Source organism: Numida meleagris, chromosome 5 (genome assembly GCF_002078875.1).
Source record: "Numida meleagris isolate 19003 breed g44 Domestic line chromosome 5, NumMel1.0, whole genome shotgun sequence".
Taxonomy (NCBI): Eukaryota; Metazoa; Chordata; class Aves; order Galliformes; family Numididae; genus Numida; species Numida meleagris.
Genome location: NC_034413.1, coordinates 29,639,634 through 29,652,240, shown reverse-complemented (window position 1 = coordinate 29,652,240; position 12,607 = coordinate 29,639,634). Strand labels below are relative to the sequence as shown.

At 39.2% G+C, this 12,607-nt stretch overlaps 1 protein-coding gene across 9 annotated transcripts in view; it reads left to right on the top strand.

The window, feature by feature from the left end:
• Window positions 1-12,366, top strand: part of RTKN2 (rhotekin 2) — a 40,883-nt gene extending 28,517 nt beyond the window's left edge. For 7 of the 9 annotated variants that reach the window (XM_021399448.1, XM_021399452.1, XM_021399453.1 and 4 more), the window contains 4 exons: window positions 1,402-1,567; window positions 2,165-2,278; window positions 3,571-3,678; window positions 5,238-12,366. In XM_021399448.1, the coding sequence (XP_021255123.1) occupies window positions 1,402-1,567; window positions 2,165-2,278; window positions 3,571-3,678; window positions 5,238-5,776 (927 nt within the window). In that variant the 3' untranslated portion in view covers window positions 5,777-12,366. The remainder of the gene's footprint in view (window positions 1-1,401; window positions 1,568-2,164; window positions 2,279-3,570; window positions 3,679-5,237) is intronic. The other 2 variants (XM_021399450.1, XM_021399451.1) reach the window with 1 other exon arrangement.

The window sequence follows — 12,607 nt, the reverse complement described above, 5'->3', positions numbered from 1 at the left end:
CGGGTGGAAGTGTGTATGCAGAGATATTGCTGGGGTTCTACTTCTATTTCTGTAAACCAAGCGGTGTTAATTATTTCCATTTGTTCATCGTGTTGTCATGAACAGCAGTGTTGACCAGTTATTTTCTGGAAAAAAATTCTGTTGTGTTTTGTGAAATTGCTAAAATTTCTCAGTGTCTTACACAAGAAAACTGGTTATTTTTTTCCATTCAATTAATGGTAAGTGCTACTTTTTATAGTAATAAAGGCATAACAAAGAAACTAGATCCAGTTTTATTTTCATAGTATCTAGTCTAGATGATAAAATTAGTTGAACTTTGTCCTTGAACAGAAGGGAAAACCTTGGTTGTAACAGTGCTCCTGCATGACATTTCTGATATTAGTTGAATGTTTGAACTAACGATTCTTTAGTTCTGAATGATTTATGGTATATTTGGCATTGTTTTTAATTGTTTCTATTGCCCTAAATAAGGCAAAACTAAATTTTGAAATGACAAATAGGATTTGTTTGCTATTACAACAAAAACTTTTTTCATGTAGGAAATTTGTTCAGTAGAACCGTGTGAATAACTTAGGCTCACAGACTCACTAAGGTTGGAAAAGGCTGCTAAGATCATCGAGTCCAACCATCAGCCCATCCCCACCATGCCCACTAACAGTGTCACTACGTGCCACCTCCACGCGTTTCTTGAACACCCCCGGTGCCGGTGAGCCCACCGCCTCCCTGGGCAGCCTGAGCCGGTACCGCACTGCTCTTTCTGAGAAGAAATTTTTCCTGGTATCCAGCCTGAACCTCCCCTGGTGCAACTTAAGGCCGTTCTGAACTTTATTAGCGCTCTTAACTACAAATGTTCCTTTAAATGGAGACAAGATGAGTTTCTTAATAAATATCCTGTTGCGGTTGCATTTCCCCTGAATGTCCTGAGTCACTGAAATTCAAGTAAAATGGATAATAAAAAAGTATAAAAAAAATAAAAGAAGTATGGTAGGAGACCTTACTGTGAAAAAATGATTGTCCAGATGAAGATTCTGGAGAAAAGGAGGTGCTTGCTATTTTAGGTTTTTCACCCAACAACTGTGAAGAACAATGCATGAAAACAGCTGGTAAAGGCATTGGGAGGGGAAACACAGAATGTATGTTCTGTAATGTAGAGCTGCAGTAATTCTGCTCCATTCGCGCTTTTTTTCATATATTGTGTCATCTTAATTGTTTTATGAGAAAATACTTTTATAAGCAATTCCTGACCTTAGTACCTTTTTCTTTTTTCTTTTCTTTTTAACTGGAGATAAATCTGAATTAGATAAAAAGGCCAAATTATGCTTCCATTTCGCTGTCGTTGGCCATACTCTTATGAGTGTTGAGCTGAAGCAATAACTCATTCCCCCAGTTTTTCATTTGTAGGAAACCAGAATTCGATCTGTGGATAAGGACTCCAAGAGAAGAACCAATAACTTTTCTGTGATCAACCCCGTGTCTGGAGAGGCTGTGACTCAACTTTTTGCTACTGACAGTAGGGAAGAGCTTCATAAGTGGATGGAGGCTTTCTGGCAGCACTTCTATGATCTGAGTAAGTAATCAGGCAGTGCTGGCATCGTGCCCTTCCTGGAGGATGTTATGTAACATCAAAGGAATCTTTGAACAATTTGAACTGGAATTGCCTCATAATCCTTTGTTTGCAACGATGAGAAGAAAAATGTTCTTTGGAATAATATTGAGGGGTGATCTTAGCTATTGGAAGACAAATATTTAACTAAACCAATGTCCGCATGTTCGGTCTGGCTTTTTGCAGGAAACCAGAAGTAGAGTATGTCCACCAATGCAAAGTAACTTGGCCTCTTTTAGCAGCGTTCTAGATGATTTTTAAAGGACTGCTAAGTTCTCACCATCTTTTCCTCCACTGTAGTTGAGCGGGTCTGGTTCTGCCTGTGCACCCTTGTCAGGTTTGTTTGTTTTGTGAGACTCTGCAAGACTGAAACCTTTGGGCCTGGAAGCCTTAGTGGGAATTGGTGAGGATGCAGGGTTTATCTGGGGCCTTGGCAAGTATTCAGATTCAGCCAGTCCTTGCAAACAGAAACACACGTCTTCCTTACCCAGCAGTATTATGGATTAATTAAGTTGCAGTTTGCTACGTTAGGGATTATTTTATTTTGCTGGTAATTCTCAGGTTTCGGTATGGTACCCCTTGCCACAGGGGAATGTGCTCACCAGTCCAACCCATTCATGCAAATACACACTGCCTACTGGAAACTGGTGACAGCTGTAACACGATGCAAGAGAGGTAAATTGATAACCCTGATTTTTTATTTTCATTTTTAATGCTAAAATGTTTGAATATCTTCAATGATTAGGTTTTTGTTTTTTTTTTTTTTTTCTTTCCCCAGTAAGCTACCTTACTGACTTTGGTAACCTCTGCAACAACGCTGTTCTTATATGAGAAGAATCTTGTTTCTTGCTATAAGGCAGCAAAATGGTTTTTAGGTAGTATGCTGTGGTCTTGTTTAACACCAAATACTAACTGTAGGAACTATATGGATTAATCTGTCTTCATCTTTTTCCTCTGCTTTAGTAGTTTGACTCACAGGTTTACTAGGAGCAGAGAACAGCTGCCAGTTATTATGCTGTCACTGACAAAATACAGTTGGATCCTGATAGTCATTTTCACCAGGGCGGAAAACAGAACCAGCTCAATTGATGGAATACTAGTGTTTAATCAGAGGTCACACCAAACAAATCAGTGAACTGAGGTTTTCTTACCTGGGTGTTGTATTTTGTAGTTCTGCTCCTTTTTCTCTGAGCTACAAGAAGATGTTTTATCAATTAAAGAAACTCACCAAGCAAAAACTAGGGCATCTTCTTTAAATTAGCCGTGGAGTGGGGTAAAAGAACTGCTACTTATTCATTATAGATAGAATACCCATGGATTTTTTTTCTTTTTAAAGACATTTTCCTTAGGTTCAGAAAAAATGGGTCACTTAGCATTTAAATGCCTTTTTTCTTCAGTAGTTCTAAAAATCTCTTAAAATTAATGTGCTCAGAAAACTTGGAATGATTGGTATGAACAAAGTAATTTTACTGTGCCTTGTTTTCCTTAAGGTCAAAATCTATTAATAGAAAAAGAGGTTTCTTTGCCTTCTAACAGATAAAAGGCAAGTTACCCTATATGAAAGACAGAACTGTTGCTTTACTATAACGGTTGTGTAACACCCAGCATGCAGTATGTCGATAACTTTATAAAGTTTCCTTAACCTTAAATTATGATTTATTTTTTCTGATGAATTTATACTGGACTTGGGGATTTGAAGACAAATTGTGATATTTAATCTTTATGGCATAACAGTACTGTTGGGATGCTTCAGTTAAAGGTGGTAGCTCATAACTTTTGTGCTAAGGGTTGGAATTAATTAAAAGTTGAAAATACTGCAAACGTATCCTGAGCATTCCTGCTAAGCAAAAGTAGATGCTTACTGTTTGGCATTGCTTTGGAGATAGGTTGTGTTAGGAAAGTAAGGACTTCATTTTTTTCAAGCTGAAGTGTTTAAGTTCCAATCATTGTTCTCTTTTCTCTCTCAGGCCAGTGGAAACATTGTTGTGAAGAACTTATGAAAATTGAGATTATGTCACCACGGAAACCACCTTTGTTCTTGACAAAAGAAGCGACCTCTGTCTACCATGATATGAGTAAGTGGGATTTGTCTTTTCAAGTTGCAGGGTAACAGAAACAACATTGTCTGCATTGAGATGGCTTCTGGTGTTGATGTTGAAACGCTGAGTTTTTCAAGGGCAATTCAGACAATGAAAGAGCAACATAATTGCATACCAAGGAGTTCATGTTAAATCTGAATTTGTAATAGCCCAGTCCATTTATTTATTTATTTATTTTAGCCTTGAACCAAAAAATCTGCGATCTGAACTGTAACTAGGGAGACCTGAACACTAGAAACAAAGCCACCGCTAAAATAAATGCTCACTGTGAGAGCGCTATAAAGCTCCGGGTATGTAAAGGTAAAATAGCAAAATAGCCTCATCTAACCAATAGTGCTTTTAAGTAGTTTCATGAAATTAATTTGCTCTTCTTAATGCTATTTAAAGGCTCACCTAACTTAACTAACTTACTTTATCATTGATAATGATGATGAAAAATATGCTCAGAGCATATCTAGCTTGTATTGAAGACTTAGTTTTGCAGAGCAAAATAGTATGCAACAGGATTATTTTAATAGTTTCATTACAGAAATAATATTTACAGACTAGAAAAAGTAGGTCACTGTTTTAATGGATCTAATGCAGTAATGGCTGAGAAACACTGTGCAGCTATAAATGCCTGACTGCTTGCTGCTTGAGATTGGAATTGTGAAGATGCTCAAAATGCCGTGTGGGTCATCGAGTTCCTGTGCATCAGAGCACTGAGCAGTCAGAGTCCTATCTCAGCTATGAACACAGAGCAGGAAGGCAGTAAATCAGCTATATGGAAGTTGTATGAAGGTAATGCTGTAGTATAATTCTGCTGATACTCTAATATATCAGTGTGGAACAGAGCACGAACTCTGCTTCATTCTTAATATACCAGTGTTTTTCTGCTTATTGACAGTATTCATAGGTAAAATCCCGTGTTTAAAATTGTTTTTAAAATCCTTAATGTGTGACCTGAAATAGAAAAGATATTGCTTCTGTTTTAAGGGCTAGCATTATTGCGGTGTACATAGAAAATTCAATATGAGAGATCAGAAATGGGGCAAGACAGTCTTAAAGCACATAAAGAAAAATGGTATATGTAAAGACGTTCAATTTTCTGCAGGCCGGAGGCACAGGAATATTTAGTCATAGATTTTTCCATGCACTTTGTGTAAAATGAAAATTTCAAAGTACTGTATAGCAAAATAGATATATTATGAAGAGTGTGTCTGTGTGTTTATATGTGTATATATATATGTATGTCTCTATTATATATTAGTATTACCTTATTTTTTTCAGCTTTTACTTGGGAAGAAGGATCAGTTCCTACCCTGTTCTCTCAACGCCAGCTGTCACGAAAACTGTTCTCCCCTATCCCCCAGCTTTCTCTTATGAAAGCACATGTAATCTTTTCCGTTTCTTCCATTAATACGCTTAATAGCAGTCCAGGTTTCATGAGACGTAGTTAATACAGTTTTGTATTCTGAATAGTAATCAAATAGAGAAGAGTAAAGTCATGGGTAGCATTTTAATCTGAGTTAATTGCTGTCCCTTAAAAATTACAGGCATTGATTCTCCAGTGAAACTTGAGGGCTTAGCTGATATCGTGCAAAGAAAAATTGAAGAGAGTGATGGCGAGTTCCTGCTTTGCCAGCAAAAAGAGCGTGCATCTTCCTTATGGGCTTCACTCTTTGATGGATCTCATGAGGTGGTTGTTCAGAAAAACGTGCATACTGCAAGTCCTAATGATGGCAGAGGGAAGAAAAGAAGAGCTCCACCTCCGCCCTCTGATAAACCAGCGTACAGTGCAAAAGTACATGGGAGCACAGAGGAATCGGACAAGGAGAACTGGGAGAGGCCTGACGGCACATCTTGGGGTAGTTCTTCAGATTCAGTGTTATCTGCGGAAACACAGCAGTTGCAGACACCCATTGCTGCTCCTCGCAAAATCTGTCCTTGTAGGAAAAACAGTTTGGCTGACCGTAGGAATCCCATTTCTTTCATTAGTAAGACAGAGTCTGAAACCAAACCAGTACCAACCCCTAGACAGAAACGCATCCCAGAAGCGCTAGATCCTAGGTCGCGGTTGCAGCCACAGACTTAATCATTTTCAGCCTTACACTGTAACTTTTGAGTAAAAGTTGGTCTCAGCGTATAGTTTCCAAGTATTGAGGCTGAAGTCTGGATGGCTGGTTGGTTTGTTGTTTTGTTTGTCTGTTTTTGGTCTTTTATCCGGGACACTACTACTAGCTTCATTATTCATTTACTCGTTATTGCTAACATCTAAATAATTGCACACATAATGGAGAACGGTTTATCTCTATCTCAAATGATGATACTATTTTTGAAACAATGTTTCAGTACTTTTCCCTTGAAAAACTGGCAGTATTCAGGGTATCTTGGTGTCCCTGCTGCAGGGATTTTACTGTGGCCTTCTACCAGTCCCTCAGCTGATCCCATCTGCAGCTCTTTAAACGAGTTCAATGGGGAATTTCACAGATATTCAACACCAGTCTCTCAAAACTGATTTTCTTGGGCTCCATGCTTGGCTTCACCTGAAATATTCCCATATCTCCCTCAATGTTTAAGAACCACTGCTTATAAGGTGATGTGCTGCGAACAGTTACTGCACGCTTCTGAATGGCTCTGTATGAGTTTCTGAAGCAGTTCTACCAGTTTAACAGGGGATCTCCGCGGTCCTTTGTGGCGCATGCAGTGTCGGAATGGACTGTGTTTGTCTGCACAGGAACAAGAATGGAATCCATCACTATGGTTTATTTTGGACTAATACAAACACGTCAAAGCGGTACTGCCAATGAGTACCTATTTGGGATTTCTTTTTTTTTTTTTTTTTTTTTTCCTGATGAATGAGGCTCTGTAGCATCACTTCTTCATGGAATTTTTCAGCTGTTCCTGGTAGAAAGCTGTTTGTAAAGGTGACAGCATTACTGGTAAACAGGTTTTTTTTATTCTTCCACTCATCATTTCTGAAATAAGAGAAGAAATTCTTCAGCTGAAAATACTGAACTTTGATGTTCTTATATCACTGTTCTCCATTTCTGTAAAAAGCACGGGTTATTACGGTTCCTATGGCACCTGCAAAATATCTGTTTCATGCAGAAAAGATTCCTTTCTCCTGGATCCACAGCTTAAATATCCAGCCCTTTCCTTGCTTGATGCATTTCTCTCAGAAGCTGGAACTTAGCCAAGAGCAAAGGTCTGCTTGCAGATTTTCCTCTAGAGCCTTAGTATTCAGACTTGTGTTGAGTCATATCAGCAACTGTATACATACACTTCATTAATTTTTTTTCGAAAGTACAGATGGCTTTGGGAGCTTTACCATTTCTCTGGAAGATATTGTGTGCATGGTTGGTTGGTTTGTTTATCTATTTTTTTTTTTGTCTTCTGCTAAGCTCTTGGCTATACGGTTGTAAAGGTATCTGCTGGATTTCCTCATTAGTTCATTGGCTGTTTGGGGTGGAATTTGATGGGCAAGTTTCATTTACAAATCCCTTTGTGGGATTAGAACCCTCTGTTTCAAAAATGTCATTGTTCGTTCTTCATTTAATCACATTCCATTTTCCCTTGGAAACAACCATTATAATTCTTACAACAAATCATGCTGTTACTTAAGTGGATGGTTTGTGAATGGTTTATAAATAGGAACAGAAAAACTGAAGAATAACGACATGATTATGTAAATTAGACACAGTCAACTAAGTGGACTGTGCAACTCTGAACGAGAAATAGGAAAAATAAACATAGGGGGAGAAAAAAAGGCTGCGTATTTCCAAGGTGCAGCTGCAGTTTATTTAGCTTTCAATCTAGCATTAAATGTAACTCTCCTATGAAAAGAAAGAATATCTTTTTTGTGGTAACCCCCTTCCACTTAGTTGCTATATTTCAAAATAATTCTCTTAAATATATGAGGCAAGAAGGCAACATAATGAGAATTCATTTTTAAATTCAACAGGCCATTGAATTTCAATGAGCAGTTTCCCTGTTAAATTCAGGAGCTTTGTTTTGAACTGCAACATACATATTTTAGGCAGGCATTTAATATTAAATCCTTCAAGTGATGAGCATTCACCCCTCCCTCCTGTTGCAATAGTTAATTACTCCAGGTACATTTTTCACTTGATTTCTCTATTTGCATTTCTAGCTCCACCTTAAGTTATTTTGGTCTTTTTATGCCTTTGATTGCTTATATTGATCTCCGTAGTATCAGCTTTTCTAATTGCTTGTGTGTAGCTATAAATCACGATTATGTCCCTTTTAACCTTTTCTCTGATGAGATGTACTGAATTCCTTAACTTTCCTATGGCAGTGAACGTTATCCAAGACTAATTCATCTTCACATTCTTCTCTGTTCTCCTCACACATTTAAATATTTTTGTGTGACCTCTGAATTAGATGCAACATGTCAGTAGTGATCCAGCAGGACTGTATAGAGAGATAATGCGATCTTACTCTGATTAATACCTCCCTACCCTATTTCCACAAAAATCCCATTATCCTTCTTTTTGCGGAAGCATTACCTTGGATGCTGACTTTTACGGCTCAGGTCCTCTTCAGAGTCTCTTTCTGGAATGTGGTACTTCATCCTCTTATTATCCTAACTTATTTTTTCTTAGAAGTATACACTGTATTTTACCAGCCTTAAAATACCGCTTATGAAGCAATCCAGATTGCTGTGTATAAGTGACCTGTCCTCATTCTTTACTACTCCAGCAGTCTGCATGTCCTTTGCAAATTTATTGCAAGTGATTTTTACAGTTTCTTCCAGATCATTGATTTTTAAAATTGAATGCAAGGCAAGGTTTGTAGAGAGAGGTGATAAGTTTTTATTAGATCGGTGACATGAATGGGGGTGGGGAAAAGCAAACAGATAGGCCATTGAGTTCATGTCTCTTTTTTTCCCCGAGCCTTTAAAAATTGAATAAGACGGGAATTCCAGGGCAAACCTCCATGCATCCTGCTGATTCCCTACTAATACTGCATTTTGAAATGAGTTATCTGTTTTCAACACAACAGTCTATATTGATCTTCATCTGTGACGGGTATTTTAAAGAAAATGACACGTTCATCTGGTTTGCACCAGGTGCCTTAGGGTCCTAAGGATAACACTTGTGTGCAGATGTCGTTGTAAGCTGAGCTTACTGGATCAAAGGGAAAAATGCAGCGCGTTGTTGGAGACCTCTTCTCCGTGAGGCTGTGTTGATTGACATTACAATCTATCCTTGAGTTAGTCTCATACCATCCATTTCGTTGCCTTGCCCTGATCACCACTAAGCAAACGAGGCCATTAATTACCCTGATCATCCTTTTTCAGCACAATATTGTTCTTGCAGTCCTGCGAAATGTCATGACACTGCTGAGACTTGTTAAACTAATTACACGTTTAGGCTCCTACAGCTGGAAATGCTTCTGCTACCGAATGTAGTTTCTGCTATTTTAAGCAACCACTACATAATCCCTGTTATGAAGCATCAGATGACTTCAGGTTTTAATATTTATTGTACTTAGTCTTTTTTTTCTTTTTCCCCTCATGTGTTGCCTTTTATTACTGCCTTCGCATCTTCTGTTCAGCAGGCTGCTTTCACTGATTAAAAACTGCAGGCTACCAGCAAGCGTTGATCTCAGCAATACAGTAAAGTCGGTTGTAGGGAATAGATTTGTACTCTGCTTTCGTCTACTCAAAAGAAAATAAATAAAAGTAATAAAGCCAGCAAATTTTAGGAGTATAATTACAAGATATATCTGTGAGGAAAACTTAAATTTTTTTGGCTTTTCCGTGCAGTGACAAATTACAACATTTCATTATGACATCGTTCCCCTTCTTACTGTTACAAGATTTGTTCAGAAATTATTAGAACTTCTTCTTTTTTTTTTCCCTCAAGTGTTCCTGGCTATAGTAAGGGTGAGTATTCAGAACAGGTAGTCAATAGCCGAGTCATTTGATTGGCATCTATAAACAATGCAGAAATAGGAAATAAGTCACAAAGGATGAAGGGCAGTCAGGCAGCCTCCTGCTGGGCTGAGGCTGGGTGAGACTGCACGAGGCCTGTGGCTTCTCCCAGCCCTTGCGGCCCCGTTGCTCACTGCTCACAGTTGTGCAGGCACACCAACGCGCTGCTGGCTTGCAGGGGAGCCTGCAGAAAAATGGCGTTCTTGCAGAGACATTGCACTGCTCGTGAACTGCTCCAACTGCCAAGTGTTGTGCAGGGAAGAAGTTGGTAGCTTTGTGCATCTTGTTCATCTGCTGCTTCTGAGCTGTGTGTGATATGGTACTTACTTACTTTTGTAAAGAACTCGTCAAGCTCACTCTGAAAATTGTCCTGCTTGTTTTCTGCTGGAGTTGATTGATTCCTGCTTAAAAGCAATTAAGCAGTGGGACTGCAGCCTTGAAGCAGGGTGCAGACAGTACCCAATGTTTCTGTTACGAAGCACAGCTTAAAAGCTAGTCCAAGCTTGAATGTCAATTTCCCAGAGCACAAATGACTTCTGCAGCACTGATTGCACGAAGCCTCGATTGAGCAACTTTTTAGATGGTGCCTTGTGCCTTTTGCTGTTCACTTGGTCTTGCAATGGTAGGCGGTACGTTCTGCAATTTTAAAGACACTAGCTTAAAATGTTTACATTTTTACATTCGTAATTTTATTTTTCTGTAGTAATGATTATAAGTAGTTATTTTTTATGGTACTTTTTTTACATATCTGGAAATACTGTCCTAGTATTCAGAATTGATTTGTAATTCATGTAGATTGCCTTAATAGGAAAATGTGGAAACTGATGTATTGTGAACTGTTGGAACAGGAATTCTAACGTTGTGCTGCTAACATACTGTATTTCAATTGAAATTAAAAGTGTTTCTAGAGAAAAAGAGTTTCAGTGTAATTTTCTTCAGTCCTGGAATGACGTCAGACTTCCCTCTGTGGCTGGTGGCTGCTGTAAGATCAGAGGACCCGGGGCTACCTTCGAAGAACTTGCATCCTACTCTGCCTGCTGAGTGTGGCCTCGGGCTAGTGCTGGCAGCAGCGAAGAGCATTGCTCTTGGTTTTGTTAACAGAATGAAGAGAGGAAAAAGCATTTGGCTGTGTGCATTACTTGCTCAAGTGGTAGTCTGGTGGAGCCGGTAGATTTGTGTGTGAGCTGCTGCTATTACAAACACCAGCCTTTTTTTTTCCTTGCTTAGTGCAGGCTTGTAGCGACTCCTGTTCTCGCTGGACACAGCTCGCTGCGGTTCTGCTTGCTTAAAGCTAACTGTGCTGCTCCAGTGAAATATACTTTGAGCCTAATTATCGTACAAGAACTGTAATAAACATCGAGGGAGTTGTTAGACGTTTTAATTGTAGAGTATTTGACTGATTTATGAATCCGTGAAAAAAAACAAAGTATGATTGATAAGGGCAAGGCAAGCCAATGCAGTTGAGCGTTTTAATGAAGCTCGTGGTACAGCTAATGCTGCAGTTTGCTTTAAGCGGTGGTAGAAAAATAAGATATGATGCTCTTGTCACATACCCGTGCCAAATGGCTATATTGTAATCTTTCCATATATCTATTTATAGATTCACAGAAAAACCTGTTTGTGAGACATCAAAATAAATTGCTTTTCATAGTGAAAAAAACAATCTTTCAACCTCTTGATATCAGGGTAGCTTTCTAAATGTTCTTTGCATACCTTTCCAAAGGGAGAAAAATTATAATAACCAGTGAAGCATATTTCACTCCACTGGGGCTTGTCTTCAGATTTCTGTAACTTCCACAGTGGTGACAAAAGAGTACTAAAAATAGAGGATTTTCTTTCCAGACTTCAAAATTTGTATATTTTCTTTCTGAAAAGGAAGGAGCCAGTAACATTCTCTCACCTGGGGCTGGGGTTTTTTTTTTGGCTTGTTTCATCATTGGCTATGAGGGCGGTAGCAAATATATCAAGAACATCACATTGTTTTTTTCACCCTGGAGGCAAATGGTACCAGTCTTTTCCATCTTCCTTTGGATTATATGTTCAGTTTTCTAATTAGTGTACATTTCAAGATTCCACACGTATTTTGGTTATTTGGTGCCCAGAGCTGAACACACTTCTAGCTCGGGGCTACTCTTGGGTTACAAGAACATCACATTTCACGTTGTATTGTCTCCACCTTAGCTGCTCTTTCCACCTTAGTGAAAAACAAACGTCTCCATCGATCTACGGCTGGAATCAACAGTTCTTAAATAAAGACCTAAGGAAAGATAAGGCTTTTCTAGCTCTGCTCGAGTGAACCTAACATCTGACTTTCAAATTTCTCAATAGCAGGAAAAATGTGAAACTGTCACAAGTAAGACGCTTTGTCCGTACATTTGTTTTTCAGATGGTAGCAGCTGCTGTACTTCCTTTGTTTTTGCATGATCATTATTCTTTAGTCCCTCATGTCTGGAAAATAAACTGAAAGCAACTTAATGGAGCTTCTCATGATGTGAATGTATCAGCTGGAGTCACGAGAGCTGGCGTACAGAGCGGCCAGACTCAGCCTGTTGAGCCGGCTGGTAGGAAAATCTGGTGCTGGATACAGCTCCTTTGATGATACCGTGGGAATGCTTTTTCTCTTGGCTGCCCCAAGGAAGTACGTAACGTGGAGAAGAAAGGGATGGGAATGAGCATGGTGCGGACATCTTTTCTCCTGTTGATCCAAATCTAATCGCAGCAGATTTGCCTAGGGAGTCAGTTCAAATAGGAATTCCACAGTCAGAGAGCGTGGCACCCTTTGTATGAAGAAGTTACCTTTGGGTGGTTTCCTGTTAAGGCCTTTGCTGGGGCCCTGGTTACTCCTGCTGCAAATCAGTCATGTCACAACGTAGCTACCACTGGCCGCAGGGGCACCCAGAGCAGTTCATCCCTTGCAATGCCATAAGAGTCCCTGCCATCACCACCACCCCTTTGGCTGGTTAGGAT